General features: G+C 39.4%; 1 protein-coding gene across 7 annotated transcripts in view; it reads left to right on the top strand.

Annotated features, from left to right (window-relative positions):
* utrn (utrophin) overlaps window positions 1–20,918 on the top strand; it is a gene marked incomplete at its 3' end in the record, with an annotated part of 239,454 nt that overhangs the window by 28,342 nt on the left and 190,194 nt on the right. For all 7 annotated transcript variants that reach the window (XM_082144953.1, XM_082144951.1, XM_082144949.1 and 4 more), the window contains exons 9-21: window positions 3,013–3,204; window positions 5,688–5,869; window positions 6,974–7,124; window positions 9,056–9,175; window positions 9,830–9,931; window positions 10,667–10,774; window positions 10,900–11,079; window positions 11,164–11,342; window positions 11,820–11,919; window positions 12,002–12,089; window positions 12,175–12,422; window positions 13,206–13,386; window positions 16,848–16,963. In XM_082144953.1, the coding sequence (XP_082001079.1) occupies window positions 3,013–3,204; window positions 5,688–5,869; window positions 6,974–7,124; window positions 9,056–9,175; window positions 9,830–9,931; window positions 10,667–10,774; window positions 10,900–11,079; window positions 11,164–11,342; window positions 11,820–11,919; window positions 12,002–12,089; window positions 12,175–12,422; window positions 13,206–13,386; window positions 16,848–16,963 (1,947 nt within the window). The remainder of the gene's footprint in view (window positions 1–3,012; window positions 3,205–5,687; window positions 5,870–6,973; window positions 7,125–9,055; window positions 9,176–9,829; window positions 9,932–10,666; window positions 10,775–10,899; window positions 11,080–11,163; window positions 11,343–11,819; window positions 11,920–12,001; window positions 12,090–12,174; window positions 12,423–13,205; window positions 13,387–16,847; window positions 16,964–20,918) is intronic.

Raw genomic sequence — 20,918 nt, 5'->3', positions numbered from 1 at the left:
AACCCTTAATGCCTTTAATAACTGAAATGAGCTGCTTGTCTGACCACTCAAACTGGATTGCTTGCATTTGCTTCTGAATGACTCTGTGGAGAAAGTTTTGTAGACCTCTGAAAGTCAGCTGACGAATGAATCATGACAGATAGTTTTCTCTTTAACGTCAAGCCTAACAATAGACTTAAACCAAGACTTATGTTCACAGCCGAGTGTTATGCTATTAGACTGTTTTGACACAAGTCTGTTTGGAATGATAATTTAGGGATTCACACCCACAGTTAAATGTGGTTGTCACTCTCAAAACTTTGCCTGACAATAATCATTAATCCAGAATAATCAATGGTTAAATGCCTCACACTGTTGATCTCTTCTCTCTGCATCTGTGCAGGGTTGACACGCTGTAGGGCGTTTGGGTGGTTCTGCATTCGGTTCTGCATTCGTCAGACCACAAATGTTTCAATGCTGCTTGTTGCAGCTTTGCTTCACCGCCCTCCATGCACACACACTGCACACACTCTTGCAGTCGATCAGAAATAACAAAGTCTCATCCCGCATGTGGGATGAAGTTGGGAATTCCAGTGGAATATTTTCATCAGATGACCTTTTCCTCCAGACGAGGGCTGTTCTCTGTGCATTTATACAAGGAACAAAGCCTTGTTTGAGGACTCAGTTGCTCCTATTAGCACAGTTTAAATGTTCTTTCAGCTCTGGTAAAATTAATGTTGACTGTTTTTCTTTGTTCAGATGAGATCCAGTCTTTTGAAATGGTGACCTTGCCTCAGTCTTCCACCAAACGTATGATGTTCAGTCTCATCGGTCAACATCTCTATTAAGTTCTACAAACAGCCCTAAATGAAAATGTTCTGGAGTTGATTATTATTAGTCACAGTTTTTTTTTTTTTTTTTACCAACAGAAACGTACCCAAAATAAACCATATTTTTTACTTCTATCATGACAATGCCATGCTTTTTCTCTACTTAATCCATGGTAATACCATCTTCTTTGACTTCTACTATGGCAATGCCATGTGTTTTGGATATGACACCATGTTCTTGACCATCTATCATGACAATGCCTTTTTCTTGCACTTTGACCATGTTTTTATCCCTTTTTGTACTCTGGCAATATCATGTTTTTTTTGGATATGGTGCTATGGTAATACCATGTTTTTGGACCTCTATCATGACAATGTCATGCTTGTATATTTTGAACCATGGCAATTGCCCAATGCTTTTTTGTATTATGTGGTACCATGGCAATACCCTTTTCTTGACATCTATCATGACAATTCCCTGCTTTTTTGGTAATGGTAACACCTTGTTTTTGACTTGTACCATGGTAATACCATGTTTTGTTCATGTCATACTCCCTAGGGCAGTGTTGCTTTTCTAAGATCTGAACAGAGTTATCAGTCCAAGCTTATTATTTGTTATCTCTCTTCTTTTTCCCACTGTTGTGATGTTCCCCAGAGTTCCCGGGTGTGGTGCCGTTTGGTTTCCCCAATGTCAGATTTCAGATCTGACGGGTTCATTACCTGATTCTGTCTCTTTTATTATACAGCACAATGGCTTCTATTACCATCGGACTCACGATTAGTGTTTCAGTCTTATCAATGAGCTGTGGCATTTCTGGCTTGGGTGTGCTGTGGAATGTAGGTCGCCGGTTTTAGAAAAGCTGTCAAATTTTAAGGCGTGGGACATAAACATCTGAGAATGTGGATGATATCCCATGACCGGCCCTGTTTTGTGTTCAGCTGAGGACACGTGCCAATGGCAGTATTGTCTGAATTGTCTGTGTGAAGGTGTGGCGATTGGCTGAGAGATAGTGTGGTTCAGACTCTTGAACTTCAGTTATGATTTTTCCCATAAGTGATTCTCTTGTGTGTGTTCAATGGTAGCATGAAAGGTCATCTCACAACAGATGCTTGAGTGAATCTCAGTAAACACATCCGGGACAAAATTCCACCCTCTAAAAAATAAACTATTTTTACATTTAGAGGAGTGTCAACAGAACATGTATTTGAAATGATGTCCATTTTAAGAAGTTTTTAGATGTGCAGAAAAGGGGGTGGGTGGGGAGTTTTAGCACATTCAAGGACATGGTCTTGTTTACACCTGGTATTAAGATGCGTTTTGGTTGATCGGATCACAAGTTGACGACTCTAAATACTGGTGTAAACGGGTTTAAAATGTTTGAGCTCGTCCACTTTCAACCACTTTCAATTGCTTTCGTAGTGTAAATGCTCGTGGTCGAAAGTGTTCAAACAGCCTCAAAAGACCGTCTACTCTCCGCTTACTGAACTAATGCGTGAACATTATGAGAAGCGCTCTAGATAGACGGGATTTAAACTTGGGCTGAAGACCCAAGTTTGGTTTGAAGATGAGAAGTTTGGTTCTCTCACCATTCCTGCTTTCTAACACACTCACAGTGTTCGGCTGGTCTTGAAGAAACTAAAGCTGATTCTCTCCGTGTGTTTTCCGTCCTCTCCGGTCGTGTTCATATGTAAATTGTATGAGCTTATTTTGCCCATTAGATTGAAAGAGCTGAAAAAAAACAAACACACTTTTACCCGCCCATAGACCCTCCGCTCGAAGAAATCAGGACAGAAGTGGTGGAAAGTGGACAAAAGAGACGATTAAAACACCAGTTGTAAACAGGAATGTGTCTCTCGTCCACTTGTGATCCGATCGACCAAAACTCATCTGAATACCAGGTGTAAACAGGGCCTGTGATGTATAAATCTTCATTGGTCCTTTAAAGTCTCCTTCACTACAGCTTTCAGATTCATTAATGCCTACGCACATTCATATATGACATCATTTCCCACATGTCATCGGTTCTCATGCGTCTCTTCACCTGTCACAGCGTCTGAACGCAACACATCCAGTAAGTCACACAGAGACATACGTGGAACATTCAACGGAAGTCAATCCTCCTGAATTATTAGTTAACACTCTGTTTAACGTTATCCATCTTTCTCGAGGTGAAGGTGTGTGTGTGTGTGTGTTGCTGTGCAGGGATTGGCTGGAGAGCCGGAGGAGGTGAGCAGCACGAGGACCGAGACCGAGACCGATGTGAATCTGGACACGTATCAGATGACTCTGGAGGAGGTGCTCACCTGGCTGCTGTCGGCCGAAGACACGCTGCACATGCAGGACGACGTGTCCGACGACGTGGAGGAGGTCAAAGACCAGTTCCACACACACGAGGTATACCTTCAGGTCGCTTTAAACTCTCTCACAGAAGAGCTGGGGCAGAGATGGAGACTTCCAGTCAATAATGATTTAAAGCATGGCCTGTTTCCCAGGATTATTACTGGATTATTCCACAATTGGCATTATCTCATGGTTATTTAATGATATATATATATATATATATATATATATATATATATATATATATATATATATATATATATAAAGAATATTGATATACCATCACTGTGATTTTATAAAAAAAAATTGATCTTGAAATATTGTAAATGGTTTCTATCCTCATTATTTACTTTTTCACGCTCTTCTCTCCGACAGAATTAACGCTTATCGCAGTGTGTTTTTAATGAAGTAATTATATAGTTATGCTTTATGTTTTACGTTTGCAGAATTTCCAACATTTTTGTGGACAGACGATTACAGCATTTCACTGGATTTGTAATTAAGGCTCACAGAAACTTAAAAGGCTTCCTTGCCAAGGGTTTAACTCTTGCAAGTAAATTATTATTATTGTTATAATTATTGTTATGAAATACAAGTTTTTTTGTATTACAATAGTAATATTTTTCTGTCTTAGAAATAAAAAAATTAAATAAGAATAATATCAATAATTCTTATTAATATTATTATTATAACATAAGCCCAACCAAAAGAGTTTCAGTTGAAGAGAACATTTGGTAACACTTAACTTAAAGCGTTTATGTATAATGCATTACAAATTTAATTTTAATGCATTAATTATGCCTTGTAATGCATTGTGTGTCTCATGAATAATTGTAACCACAGTTATAATACATTATAATACAACTTTAGAAAGTATAATGCATCAATTTCAGATGTAACAAGGAATCTTTGAATGTTATAATGCATAGTTACAATTATTTATGAAAAGATATAATGCATTATAATGTACATTATCAATACCTTGCATTATACATAACGGATTTAAGTAAAGTGTTATCGGAAATGCATTGATTGTGGTCAAAAAGTAAATCAACTTGATGTTTAAACTGAATGCTCTTAATGTTGTGGCAGTTTTTCCATGTGTTATCAAACATGTTATCGAATATATCGATATTTTTCAAGATATTTCATCGAGGTTAGAAGTTCCAGTACGGTGACAGTGTTTCAGTGATGAAGACTGTGGTCATCCCGCGCACCCCTGCTCTCTCTCTCCCGAAGTGTTGGCGTGTCCCGTCTTCAGATGCTCTCAGAGAACATGATCCCAACATGCCAGGAATGTGAGGAATTCTGTGAGGCAGGGAGACATTTGACAGACAGCAGAGCCAGTGCACATAAACTAATAGAGAGAGAGAGAGAGCTTTACATTCCTCTCAGAAAGTGAGCGCCAACATGAGGCATTGACGCAAAAACAAAAGCAAGGCAAATACGGGAAAGCTGTGCAGATCCTCTGGGCAATGGGCTTTTCTGGAAGCTTGAGCTTGTTTGTCTCTGCACTATGGTCCCACTTTAACCATCAAACTCTCTTTTTTTTTTGTATTGAGAAAGTGTTGTTTCTACACTTCGAACCATTATGTCATTACTGGGGTGTTGCTAGTAGTTTGATTTGGCTCTATTTGTTCTGATGTTGCAATGGCCGTTATTGTGGTGATTTCCACTGGGACCCAGAAGACTGCCAGGTCTGATAGATCAGAGGAGACTGTGACTGAAGCACACGTGACGCTCCTGGTGTTTTCAGTGTCTGCTGTCTCTCTATATGAGGACATGAACACATGAACTTCATCTCCTGAGAGTCACTTCACCAGCGTTTCATTTCAAATCCCCCTGTAGTCTATACATTTTATCCCTTAAAACTCATCTTTTATCACCAAAATGACATATTTTCATTAACCTTCTGTCTTTGGTTCACTGCAGTTTTAAGAAGAACATATTCAGCAATGATGTTGACGTGAATTTGCACATGGTTTGTCTTAAAGCTTATTAAAAACACCACATGGACATATAAACAACATTTAAAAGCTTTACATTTATATAAAGGAATTTGGGAAAAGTCCCCAATGTTTTGTTAAAATTTTTATAAATTATTAAATTGTTAATAAAATTAATTCTTATTTAATTAGACCATTAAAACGGAATCTACAAAAAGTTTGACGGAAAGCACAAAGTGTAAAAAAAAATTCAAACAGACATTTTTAAAACATTAAATAAAACAAGTTAAAGGTATAAATTGCCATTAATGTATTATGAACTAATTAACAGTAGTATATCTATACATCAATGTCAACATAGATGAATAAATAGTGTAACATTTGTTCATTGTTAATTCATTATACATTAAGCATTAACTAATTTTAGACCAGTTACTATAATGAGCTATATCACTTGAAATAATTATTTCTTTTTAAAGCAAGAAGAAGTGCCTAAAACACACTTGACCATGGTAAAGTCTCCATAAATCTGTGTAAGTCGCCTGTGAAGACGGTGTGTGTTCTGTGACTGATGTGTGTTCTTGCCCTCAGGCCTTCATGATGGAGTTGACAGCTCACCAGAGCAGCGTGGGTAACGTGCTACAGGCGGGAAACCAGCTGATCGCTGAAGGACATCTGAGTGAGGAAGAGGAGGATGAGATACGAGAACAGATGACACTGCTCAACTCCCGCTGGGAAAACCTGCGGGTCGCCAGCATGGACCGCCAGTCCAGGTGCGGACACACACACACACACACACACACACACACACACACACACACACACACACACACACACACACACACACACACACACACACACACACACACACACACACACACACACACACACACACACACACACACACACACACACACACACACACACACACACACACACACACACACACACACACACACACACACACACACACACACACACACACACACACACACACACACACACACACACACACACACACACACACACACACACACACACACACACACACACACACACACACACACACACACACACACACACACACACACACACACACACACACACACACACACACACACACACACACACACACACACACACACACACACACACACACACACACACACACACACACACACACACACACACACACACACACACACACACACACACACACACACACACACACACACACACACACACACACACACACACACACACACACACACACACACACACACACACACACACACACACACACACACACACACACACACACACACACACACACACACACACACACACACACACACACACACACACACACACACACACACACACACACACACACACACACACACACACACACACACACACACACACACACACACACACACACACACACACACACACACACACACACACACACACACACACACACACACACACACACACACACACACACACACACACACACACACACACACACACACACACACACACACACACACACACACACACACACAGACAGACAGACACACACAGACAGACACACACAGACAGACAGACACACACACACACACACACACACACACACACACACACACACACACACACACACACACACACACACACACACACACACACACACACACACACACACACACACACACACACACACACACACACACACACACACACACACACACACACACACACACACACACACACACACACACACACACACACACACACACACACACACACGTTCATAACGGACTCTTGTGTTTGAGGAGAGTGCTTGAACATGACCTCTCTCTCTCCTCCATCTTCAGGCTTCATGAGGTTCTGATGGACCTTCAGCAGCAGCAGCTCCAGCAGCTCTCCGATTGGCTGACGCAGACAGAGGGGCGGATCCGGAAGATGGAGACGGAGCCAATAGCAGGAGACATGGAGGGATATCTGGCACAGATAGAGCAGCACAAAGTAAGGGATACATTTGATTTCTCTAATAAATGTAAGACTGGGTATTATTGGTAACTGTGTTATGATACACACGTTTTGATTAGTGGTTGTTATAAATCGGCCGATATTTGATTTATTTTTTATTATCGGCAACGTGTTTTGATGTGTTGGAGGGACTTTTATTTTGATTGCATGCGGGACTATTATTTTGAAATCACGGAGAACGCCAGCATCTGAGCTCTTATTCTCCATCTTCATTCGTTTACTGTCACTGTTTAACAATTCGGTGTAATCAATTATTAGACAGAGCTTTCAAACAAAGAAAGTAAACGTTATACAAACACTGTTATAGCTTTTGCTTTTCTTTTATTAGTACTAGAAAGGTAAACGCTATCATCTATCGTCAGAATTTAGCAAATATAATTCATATTAATTTTCAAATTATTTATTTCTAATTTAGTCAATATATTTTATAATATAAATGTTAAAAAAAGCACAAGCACAAACAAGTCAGAAAGCACAAGCTTTTGTATTAGATTGTGTAGAAACACTAAGTATAACAGTAGAAGAAATTCTGCTTTGAAACGATATATATTGTGAAAAGCGCTATACAGATAATTATAAATGTAAAAAAAAAAAATGATATCGCACAATTATAAGGGGAAATCTAAGCAAACAAGAAGTCAACAATCGACATGTCATGAACAATGACTTTAACATACAGTTTTTCTGGTCTCCCTTTATATTAAGTGTCTTTAACTACTGAGATTTAAATAAATAAAAATAACTTTGGCTGCATGTCACATTATGTATTACTTATCAGAGCTGTTGAAACCGAAGATTCACACCTGAGTCCATTCAGTATTCTTCTGTTTTAAAACCAAATAATCCAGATATAAGATGAAGTCAACAGATGCACAACAGTTGTACACACACTCTTTATCTGTACAATCTTTTTATTCAACTGAATAAATATCATGGAAATTAAAACGAATGAAGGACAAGTCTGATCCAACGCTTGCATTTTTCAAGATTTCTGGCTGATTTTGGGAAGAGAACGAATAAAACTCCATTAAACAGCCACTCTGGATACCTAGTACCAAATTACATGCAACATAACACCCGTTTGCCATTGTTAAAGGAATTTTCCAAAGAAAGAAGAGGTTTTGTACGTGTCCAACAGTTCAGTGAGCTTTAAAGCTTGACGGACAAATGGCCGGATTGGAAAAGTCAATTGATGATTGTGAGAAATAGGGAAAATAGATTTAAAATTTTAGAAAAAGATTACTAAGAAACATTAAAAGAGAATTATGAGACAAAGTGGATATTAACTTTTATAAACTCTCCTGAAATCGTGACCTCTGGGCAATAAAACTGTCCTCAGGAGTCCTGTGTGGTTAATGAATGACTCGCATCAGAGGTCCCGTGTGTGTGCATAACCTGTTTGCAAATAAAAGTTTTCTCCAATGTGAATTTACCATGATTGCTGAAAGGGGAAAGAGATTGAGTTGTGAGAAGAATGAATAAGCAAATCAGCACATGCCCCAGTGAACGAGGGGCAAACACGACCTCGGCATGTTTGTTCAGCTAGCGAATGAAGAGCACACACACGTTCGCTCCCACACACATGCTTATATTTAGGAGTCTCACGGTCTCATAGGAAGGGGACCACATCACCCAAGCGCGTCCACGCTATATATGGAGGCTCGTTCATGCACACTTTCATACTTGGTACAGAACCTCAAGTCAAAAATGTCATATCCACTCTGTATCTTACTACATCCTACATTTTTACTACATATTCTGTGCAACATGAGAACATGCCTGGGTCATATTCAACCTAACACACACACACACACATTTTGTTGAGAGTAAATTAAGAAAATTGATAAAACTTTAGATCTTCTTTAGACCCTAACCTTTGACCTTTGTTCACTGCACTACATCTTCAGGTGTTGCAGAATGATCTGGAGGTGGAGCAGGTAAAGGTGAACTCTCTCACGCACATGGTTGTGGTTGTGGATGAGAACAGTGGGGAGAGCGCCACTGCTGCCCTGGAGGACCAACTGCAGGTAGTGGATAAAATGATGCATTTTTTTGTTGTGTCAGAATTAGTGTAACTTTAAGATGGCAGTGTCTGGTTAGAGCCATTATTGTCTTCAGACAATAGAAATCATTAGTTTTTATGCCACTTTTTTTTTTACTGTCATTTGGTGTTTCTTCAGCTCTAATTTTCATGGACCAGTAGTGAAACAAAACACATAACCATATATAGTGAAACAGAATGCAAACCCTGGTCCATACTGCTGAACACTTGCTCATTAGAAAGCTGTTTCTGATCATATTTATATTTTGTTCGTTTTGCTTCAAATTGAATTATGTTATTTGACAGTACCTGCAGGGTTTGACTTGAGATCAAGGTGAAAGCTGTTTATATCTTACAGTGAATGCAGAAAATAATGAATCTTATAGTAAATTTCTTCTTACTTAAGTGCAAAGGTAATGAAACCAAGTTGTTTTAAGCTTCTTCCATGGGTGTACTGATCGCTCTTCTAAGGAATGAGATCTATTAATGTTGGACGCAGTGTTGAGAATTCATTGTATGCAGTGCAGCAAGAAACTTGGAGCTGAACAGACATTTGACACTCCCAGAGGACATAAAAGTGTGTGAAAAGTCCTTCAGTGAATAACTTTCTCTCTCTTGTTTTTCCTTCTGCTCTTCCCAGTCACTGGGGGAGCGCTGGGCGGCAGTGTGTCGCTGGACGGAGGAACGCTGGAACAAACTCGAGGAAATGCAGCTGGTGTGGCAGCGGCTGCTTGATGACCAGGTGAGGCCTGATACCAAAAATACAAACTTGCACTGTTACAAATCACAAAATTGATAATGAGGCCGATAATGATCATTGATAGTTACTTGAGTTTATGGATTTTGCAAATTTAAACAAAATTTAAATGTTATTTATATATATATATATATATTGCCCATCCATACATTAATTTCAATCCAGCACAAACCTGACTTTACTACAGCTGCTGGCTAAAAAATTATCGGAGGTGTGCCTCAGGGCTCTGTGTTGGGCCCTATTGTGTTGTGCTCTTATCTTGGACTAGTAATGTTCATTGAATGCATTTAAGGGTCAGGTTGCTATTTTTAACAGTTCAGACTGCATTCTGGGAAAGAGTGAGATTGAATTATGGCTGTTTATGACCTGCAGATACCATTACCATTGACCCAGTACATCATTAGTGTAGAGTGCACACAATCTTGACCTGTCTAGACCACTTCCGTCAGTTTGCAGTTACAGAAAACTGAACTGTGATGTAAATCAGAAGATTTTCTCTATGATATTACAGTAAATTAGTGTAGTTTTACGCTTGCATGGCAAAGTACTGTGTAGAGATGGGCGGTATGATTATTTTCTCTTTTTTTTTCGGAGCAACATATGAATGATGATGCATTTTTGCTTTGGAAAATCAACTTTTCTTTTGCTTTCAAAGTACTATTCTTATCACTTGACTTATTTAAATGTCTTATTATTTCTTTCTTTTTTTTGTCCACTCAGAGTTTGTTTGGATCATGGCTAGCAGAAAAGGAGAAGGCCTTGATTGAAGTTCAGACTTGTGATTTTAAAGACCCCAGTGAAATAAATGGCAGCGTCCGCAGATTAGCCGTGAGTAGACAAACATGCATAACTTTCTATTTGTAGCTGAGGTTATGATAACAATTAACATTACTCGGCTGAATTCTGCCTGGTCGATAAGAGCATCACTGTTTTGACCTCTGAACCCATGGCAGAGTCTTAAGGAGGACATGGCCCAGAAGCGGAGGACCCTGAGTGCTCTGTCAGATGCTGGACAGGACGTGATGGTGCTGTTAAACAGTCCAGCCGCGGCTCAGGGGATCGAGACAGACACAGACCAATTAACCCAACGCTGGGACAACCTGGTCCAAAAACTCGAGGACTGCTCCAGCCAGGTCAGATACACATCTCTCTTGTGTGTATTGTCGCACATGAGCTTTTTATCTAACATTGATTCCATGTGTCTGTTCTGTTTCCAGGTAACCGAAGCAGTGTCTGTGACCAGGATGTCCCATGTACAGGAGAGGGTTGTCATGGAGACCATCACAACAGTAACAACACGGATGGAGCAGACCTTCACCAGCAGCGACCGAGAGCTTCCACCACCCGCCCCACCCAAAAGACGACATCTAGATACAGACGGCGAGCTCAGGAGACTGTACGACAAACAAACATACCTGACAAAAACCCTAGAAATATGAATCAGTCCCTCCAGGATTTCACACAATGACTGAATTTAATGCAAACTTGTGTTTTGTATTTTTCAGTCAGATTCAGTCATTTTCGGCTGCAATAATAATAAAAAAAAGGAAAAAAAATCCCAGTGTTTATCCTGTAATGGACTACACACAAAAAAAATAAAAATAATATTGGACCTGCTTGACACAGGCTATCTGATGTCATTCCAGACAGTGTTTTCTGACAATTAAAATGTCAAAGCATTACAGATTAGCAGCTGTTCAAGCTAAAAATATCATAATTTATTTTCATTATACGGTTTTGCCTATGTTCAAAATTAGCACATTATGTGAACGTTAGCATAAGCTATGCAGTGTTTGCACATCTTCTCTGTTGTTCTGCTCAGCTGTAGCACTCCCTCATGTGAACTCTGATGTGATGTGTTTGTGTTTTTTAGAGCTGAAACCGATGTTCCCAAGCTTTTGTCTCAGCTGGCTGCATGGAAATCATCTGCCGGAGCTGCTGGAGACTCGCCTGACCTGAAGGAAAAACTACAGGTGACATCCTCTGTTGACCCACACTAACATTTACTTAGTTCATATATTTGGCCTACTGAATATTTTTGTCCCGTCTCTGTAGGTCCTGGGGGTGGAGCATGCTGAGAATGAGGCTCTGGTGAAAGAGTTGGTGGAGAATGGAGAGAAGATGATTGAACAGTTGGAGAAAGGTTGGGAATTATTATGGGTTTATTAAGATACATGATGGTTCTTGTCTTCTCCTACTGATTACATTTACTCCATCTGTCTTTATAGAAGGTCTGTCTGCAGAGGCGGCCCGTTCTGGCCTGGACTCTGTGCGTAAGGAATGGGAGAGCTGCCAGAACCTGATCCAGGAGCTGAGGAACCGAGCTCAAGTTCTAGAGCGGGTGGCGTCGGTTCTATCAGGACTGAATGCTGCCGATGGAGTCCTGCAGGAACAGGAGAAATGGTTGATCTCCTCAAAAGACTTTGGAGTCAAAGACAACCAGCAGGAACTCCAGACACTCAGAGACGACTGTGAGGTCAGTCAAATTCCAGGCCACTTTATGCAAGATACTGTTCTCAGATCAGATGTTAACAGATATGTAACTGCAGAGGTGGACAGTAGGGAAGTATTTTTACACTGCTTAAGTACATTTTTCAAGTGTCTGTACTTTATCAGAGTGTTTTTCTTTGGGAAACTTTTACTTAACATTCAAAACACTCTGATAAAGTACAGATACTTGGAAAATGTACTTGAGTAAAGTAAAAAATATTTTCACTACTACTGTACACTCTCAAACAAATAAATAAAAAATAAAGGTTTCCAAAAAGGGGGTTTTCGCAGCAATGCAATAAAACCATTTAGGGTTCCTCAAAGATCCTTTCAGTGAACAGTGCTTAAAATAACCATTTTGTCTTCATTTGAAGAACATTTAAGAATCTAAATAACTTTTTTCCCACTCTCCACTCTTAAAAATAAAGGTTCTTTATTGGCATTGATGGTTCCATAAAGAACATCCATGGAACCTTTCCATTCCACAAAAGGTTCTTTAAAGATTATTAAAATGTGCCATTGCACACTAAACAATGTTTAACTGATCACTGAAAGGTTCTTTAGGGAACCCAAAATGGTTCTTGTGTGGGATCACAGCTAAAACTCCATTTTGAAACCTTTATTTTTAAGAGTGTAAATAACCTTTTGTAGAATGGAAGGATTCCATGAATGTCAAAGGTTGCCAATGAAGGAGCTTAGAACAACTCCGAATGCCTTATGTGATTCTGAGTTTGTTAACAGCAGATATGGATCTGTATCTGTGTTTCAGGCTCGGATAGCAGAGCTGGAAAAGCTTCAGCCGCAGGTGGAAGATCTCTGTGTTCGGACGGAGCGTCTGACCGCACAACCCGGTGTTCCTGATACCATGAGGCCCAGTGTGACGGCGCTGGCATCCCGCCACAGCTCAACCGTTCAAGAGCTCAACACACGGCAGCAGGACATCACTACAGGTACACATCCCCAAATTACAGCCCTTACAAAACACTCTCATGACATTTAAAGAATGTCGCTCCAGCCTGCAATTTGAGGGAGCTTGGGATTGTGAAAATTGGTGGTTTAGCTTTTCATTCTAAGGAACAAATCAAGGAGAAATTAAATCATTTCTGGAGAAAGAACAGACTATTCCTACAGGATTGCATTTAAAGGGATAGTTCACTTAAACATGTAAATCCTGTCATCATTTACTCACTCTCAAGTTTCTCCAAACCTTGTAGGAGTTTCTTTCCTCTGCTGAACACAACATGAGATATTTTAAAGAATGTCGGAAACTAAACAGTTGATTACATAGTATTTTTATGGAAGTCAATGGGGTCCATCAACTGTTGGTTAACCATATTCTTCAAAATATATATATTGTTTTGTGTGTTTAGCAAACTCTTTTCAAACTCTTTTCATTTTTAACTGAACTATTCCTTTAAAGGAAATAGTTCAGCCAAAATGTAATCGTTCATTCACCCTCATGTTATTCCAACTCAGATGACTCGAACACAAAAGGAGGAATTTTTAAGCATGTCCAACTTGCTCTTTCCATGCTTTAAAATAGACTGTAACTGATTCTGTCAAGCTCCTAAAAAGACAAAATATTACCTCAAAAGTTAATGTAAACATCTACTTAGATGTTCAAATTGAACTGGAACCTCATCCATTTCAAACACTCTTCATGGATAATAATAACGCCACAAAAAAATAGCACAGCAGACTCAACTCACAATTGATTTTAATAGAGCCGTTAGCATGTTGCTAAGCTAAGTTGCTAAGTGACTTGTCTGCATCACTTTACTGCCATTCACAGCTCCTCTCCCGTGGCCTCATGGGATATCGTATGCACACTTCAGAGTCTCTCCGGTGGTAGAAGGTCATCCGGGGACTTTTCACATAGATACTGTTTTTTGAGTACTGTGAATTTGTACATGCTTGTCTCACATACAGTTTTTTTGCTAGACAGTAGAGCAGCCATTCACCTTTTCTATAGTTTACTTTTGCAAACACATGAAATGAACATTCCTGAAAAATACATTTTTAAGAGTGATTTGAGCTAAAGAGATCAAATGTATTATATAATTGTCAGATTTCATTGATGATTTTACATATCTGATTGTTTTTTGACACATAGGCTTTTATTTCCATTTAAGTGCTTTTGTAGTTACTCTTGCCTTAAATGGATTTTGATGATAATCTAAATCATAAGCATAAATACAGTGCAGGAACACATAGAAATAAAGGGTAAAAGGCAGTAAATGCAATTTGTTAGTGTGATTAATCGTATTTTAATCTTGATCCCAAAATCTGCAATATTTATCCTATTATTATTTTTATTTTTTTATGTGACATTTGTGTTATCTTGCATTGGTAACATTGCATTGGTGTTTGCATTGGCCTCGGTTGCCAGATGTCAAGAGTTAAATCAGAGCTTTTCTCTTAAAAGGTTGCATTCTTTGTTTTGCTCGTACTTCCCAAACTGACAACCATGTGCACACGCTCTCTGCACTGCAAAAGAAGCACAGATGATCTGAAAACACTGACAAACATGTTAGCGATCTCCATCGCGATATATCTTCTCAAATCAGTGTCATACAGCCAGTCTGGGCTGCTTCACGAACCGCTCGTGCTGTTTTCTGCGACTAAATCTGCCAAACCTTCCCAGTCATGGATCTCGGGTTTATTGTTTGCCATTGTGATTGTTGAACAAATGCACTTACAATAAGAAAATAGTTGACATGATTTGGAATTATTGGGATTAATATTAGGAATTTCATGTGCAAGTATAAATGTGATTATCAGTTTAATCATAATTTTGCAGCCATAAACTAGCAATGCCAACCTATGCAATCCTTGAATGTTCTGTAAGTCACTTTGGATAAAACGTCTGATAAAACGCAGTATAACTGTGACCTTAAAACGCTGCCTATGTGAGCAGGTTTTGGATAAGGTTTGGGCTGAGATTTGAATTGGTCCCAAGATGGACCTCTCTTTCTCTGTCTCTGTTTCTCTTGTTCTCATCAGTTTTATTGAAAGACAGAAATGGTGCCTTACGCAACAGGTAAACCATGTGGAGCCAACAAGAGCCGAGGCGGAGTGAGAGAGAGCAGTCTATTTATGGCTGTAATGTCAGTGTGGCCCCTGAGAAAGCTTTTATACACTGATAAACCTGTGTGTGTGTGTGTGTGTGTGTGTGTGTGTTGTGCTTGAAACAGCTCCAAGTTAAAAGCACATCAGTGTTTAACCTTAAAGCTTCAGCAAATCTCCTTTACATCCACATTTAGCAAGCCATGGGAACGAGGACATGCCACAGACTTCTATTGTTTTATGCACAGATAATCATATTGACTGTTTTAAACCAGAAGGAAAACAACGACAAAATGTTGCTTTACTTAAAAATAGTGTTCCCTAACTGAGCTGTCAGACCAGCAGGGGATCATTCTGTGCCCACAGTACAGCTAAATAAACACACACACTTGTTTACTGCTGTCTGACAGTCTGCTGATGTATTTATATAAAGATCATTATAATGACGAAGACTAGCACAAACCCATAATCCTTAAAAAAAATGTTATTGAATTTTTACCTTCAAGGATATCCTCAGAATGAGTTTTTCACAATCCATCTGGGCAGTTTTTCAGCTATTCTGCCCCTGAAGTAAAGCTGCATAAAACACAAACACAAACAGTTTAATGTTCGTGGGACAACCGGAAAACTAAAGTTCCATTGTTTGACTTGTTGACCTCTAACATCTGGGATCCAAGCTAATCACACCAGCACACACGCACACGCACACGCACACGCACACACACGAACACACACACGAACGCGCACACACACACACACACACACACACACACACACACACACACACACACACACGCACACACACACGCACACATACAAACACACACACGAACACACACATACACACACAAATGAGCCACAGGCAGTTATTTTTATTTCTTTGCTGATATTCCACATCTTAGGAGGGGCCAATTCACATTCATTATTAATCACTCAAAATCCAACGGAAAATTGTAATCATGTGTTACAGAAGAGGAATCGTCCGGATGTACAGTATATGATGATGTTTGTGGCAAGCAGTGTTTCACAGTGTGACATGCTTTACTCAAAATATCATTGCGCCGACTTAAAACTTAAATCTGAAAACTTATAAATCTAGTAGATTTGAATATCATACATGCAGCTCATTTCTGTGACAAAGAAACACACAATATTTGCAGGAAAACTGCTCAAATGTAATTAAAGTAGGAGAAAATTTAATAAAAATGAGTTACAGCTTCTAAAATGATACTTTCCCTTATGCATATTAAAGGAAAACATATGAATATAAAATATGTTAGGTTACATGAATGTCTGGCTGTGAATGATGTGTGTGTATAATGTGTTTGTGTGTTTCTCTCTGTAGTGTTGTCGGGATTGGTGGAGTCCAGAGCGCTGGAGCAGATCCAGACCAGACTGAACACAATCAGCGCTGACATCACAGACATTACCTCTGCTGAACAGGGACTCCTGAAAGCTCAGGTGTGTGTGTGTGTATGAGAGAGAGTGTGTGTGAGAGAGAGTGAGAGAGAGAGTGTGTGTTCGCGTGTGTGTGTGTGTGTGTGTGTGTGAGTAAGAGAGAGAGAGAGAGAGAGAGAGAGAGTGTGTAAGTGCGTGTGTGTGTGAGAGACAGAGAGAGAGAGTGTGTGTGTGTGTGTTTGAGATGCTTGTTTGTGATTTGTCACTCTTCACTTCATATTTTGTCCCTCTGTTCTCCTCTGAGGTAAAGCTAATGAAGAGACTTGCTTTAGTAGAGAGTCTCGTCTCTTATAGTGAGTGGACGGTAGTTACGGCCTGTTCACACCAAGAACAATAACCTTAACAATGACTAGAACTTTACAGTTTTAATAATCGGTCTGATTCCACAACTGTAGACCTTATGCTCCAGAGAAACAAGTGCGCAGCCATCTTTATAATATTGTCTTTGAACTTCCGGTTTTGCGGCCACTCTGTATATTTCTATGGCATCGCTCTCCAACAGTAATTGGCTGGTGAAGTGGATTTACTTATTGTAGAGTTAACGAAAGTCATCACGAGCATTATAATGTTTAAAGCATGTCTTAACAAATGTCAGTAGACCAGGAAGATTTTAAAACGAGAAGTTCATTCATAAATTCACGTTAGATCGCTGTGGAAAATACAAACCGGAAGACAAAAGGCAACAAGTGCAGCGCTGAAAAGGGGCGGGGCTACATAAGCACAACAGCGACACAGAGGAACCTATCACTGGAATTCACAATAAAAACACTGACAGCCAATCAGAGTCCAGCTGATTTTAAAGAGCGAGAGCATTTAAAGCGGCAGACGACACAACTCCAGCACGTTTATAATAAACACAGTGTTATCATAGGTTAGTGTGGATGCAAGAGCAAGATTCCAGCGGTCGTAACGTCATATTCTGCAGCGTCCTTAAATAAAAACATAATTCTACACAATAAATTCAAATCGTGAAAGTATGCAATCTAGTCCACTTTACTGCAACGCTTGCGTTCTTTTAATCCAGAGGCCACACCGATCTTCTGTTGGTCACGTGAATTCACAGGTCAGAGTTCACTCCAGAACACGGTAAAGTTCACATAAGCCCGTGTGTGTTCTGTCTCTAGCACTCACGTGTGTATGAGTGCAAGCCAGTGGATCCTAAAGCATAGTGTGACCGACCCTTAATTCTTACGGTTTGATTTAAATCACGTGTTGTGTTTTTTTCCTCTCATTTGGCGCTCTTCTTGTTAACTCTGGTCTGGTGTTGTGTCGTGTGTTAGTCCTCTGTATGGATCTCCACTTGACCCGTGTGTGTACAGTCTCTCAGCTGACGCTTGCTTTTGATTTCTGGACGTGTGTCTCTCTGTAAGTGCATGAGTGGTGGGAAGAAAGCCAATGACTAAGATGGCAAAACAAGCCAAAGAGAGCAAACGCAGGCTGGCATTTATTTAAAGTCATGTAAATATTGATGCTCTCCTTTGGCAGTCTCTGGCCTTCGCCAGGAGAGCCGGGACACGTGGCAGAGCCCGTCTACAGCTCTGCCCAGCCCACACTAAATGACAAAACATGCCCTGAACTCCAGCTATGCATTATGGGCTGATTATGGGCTGATTGTGGACTGTGAGAACCAGGATCTCCTATTTTAGATGCGTGTCTCTCTGTGGGAGTGAAGGAGATCTCTGGAGGGTTTTTGACTGATGCTGGAGTTGTGTCTCCACCTGCAGGTGTGTAGGAGTTACTGCGCTCTGACACACTGAAAACTCGCAGAATTGCAAATATTGCAATTATCTTCTAATATTTGCAAATGGTGAATCACAATTAAGCACTTACATTATGAGTTTTTAATAAAAAAAATTTTTTATGGAAAATTAATTGGTGACACATTTAAAAAAAATATTTAAAGCATCATAGTATTAACATATTATCTTTACACATTAAATACATGTTTTACACATCAAACATAAGTGTTTTTATTGCTGTTGACTGTTTTTCAGCAGTATTCGCCATGTCATAAATATAGATAACATTTTATTTAGTGCTGGGCAATGATTACATTTTTTTTTATCGCTATTAATCGCACAATTTTCTTGCGATTAATCGCATTGTTATGCGCTAAATTGAATAATGAATTCTAAAGTAGTGTATTGCGCACTCTTGATCTAAATGTACTGCTATATACACAAAAGTGCAATAACATGTGGTTTGCAAAAACTTTAAACAAATAGCATAATGTGCTTTTTACCAGCAGTATTCCCTTTACACAGTAGCAATAAAATATTTCTTGTAAATCTCAACTTAAACATTAATGTAATTAAATCAAATATTAAACCAAAGCTATTTGCCACTGCCAGGGCATTACCTTTTATCTAGCTTGTTAAAACAAGTTACCAGCAGAGTCCTGTTTTCTTGGTTTTTCTGACCAGGTATCTTTCATCAGGGAGCAGCAGAAACAGTCTGTGTTCACTAGCAAGTTTCCCTGTTTGTGCGTTCACACCAAACGTGAATAGCGCATCAAATTCGCGTCTACCGCGTCTAGTTGGACGCTTGAACATTTTGAATCCATTCGCGCGTCCAGAGCGAAATTGACGCGCGTAAAAAGCAAAAGTTTGAAGCGAAATTTATGGCAAGCCAAGAGGCTCAGAAATACGCCATAGATTAATCGCGTTTAAAGCCAAACGCCGTCAAATACGGCGTTTTAAACCGTATTGGACGCCGTAAAATACGCCGTTGTAATTACAAACGCCGTAAAAGACGCGCGAAATACGTCAATGACGCCGTATTTGACGGCGTTTTAGTGTGCATGGAAAGCGCCGCTTTTTACGCCGTTCATCTCGCCATATGACGCCGTAAAAAACGCCGTTTTGGTTGCACAGAGCGCGCGCTATTTTACGGCGTTTTGCTTATAGTATAATGAGACACGCCCGCTGATTTCCACAGCCAGTAAGTTTGAACTGTTCTCTCCCAATCAATGATGAACTGAGTCAGACCAGACGAATTCAGCACAGATCATTTGTGGTAATCCAATTCGTATGCTCCCAAGGAATTATTAATTTTATGTATTAAAATAATCCAAGCTAAATAATAAACTGAAATTAAAGAAAATATTAAAGAACATTTAAATCAATAAAGCAAAATGAATAGGATTTTCACATTTTAAAAGGGTGTCACACAGGGCTTAATTTGAGCCGGAACATGTGAACATGGGTGACACATGACTTGCGCGCTTGTTGTGCTAGTTGAGATTGCTGTTAGCCTCGATCGTTTCACTCAGGGGAAAAATGTCAAAAAGACAGCAAAGTTTGCTTAACTTTTTCAAATAGGCTGGCCAGTCAGATCCCAAACAAGCAAAAATCGTTTCCGCTGATCAAGAATGTGGAAACCATGGTGGACACAGCAGTAGTATCGACATATCATCTCGTTATTTCGACATAATAAGGGGACATTCTAATTTGCAATAAGCCACATTAAGCGTTCTTATAATGGTTTTCTATGGGGGGGAAATACTTAACGTGTAATTGCGTTCTGGGCTCATCTGATTTTTTTTTATTTTTTTTTGTACATAGCATAGCCCACATTGTTATGATTTTAGTATCATAATGATTAATAAATGCACGCACAATTATCCGTGAACTTGATTTGAACAAATGCCTTTCAACTTGTGTGTGCAAAATTCAGTATTAAATGAATGTGCAGCAATTTGTACAAATAGAGAGTCTGTAGGCCTACTGTACTGTTGTAGCCATTAAATAAGCGCATTTAGTTTCATATTTGTTAAAATATTATATATAAATATGTAATTTTTTTTCCATTTATGTTGATTTATGAAAAGTGAACAGCACGAGTAAGATAGGATGCGCAATATGAGACATGGAGAGGTTCAGACATGATTTTGACCACTTCATTAAGTTTTGTTTTGTAGAAAACCTTTCTTTAAAGTGAATTTCGTTTTGTGTAAATT

Source organism: Leuciscus leuciscus, assembly GCF_965113295.1.
Source record: "Leuciscus leuciscus genome assembly, chromosome: 18".
NCBI lineage: Eukaryota > Metazoa > Chordata > Actinopteri > Cypriniformes > Leuciscidae > Leuciscus > Leuciscus leuciscus.
The sequence above is the reverse complement of the archived record's forward strand: the minus strand, read 5'-3'. Positions and strand labels throughout refer to the sequence as shown.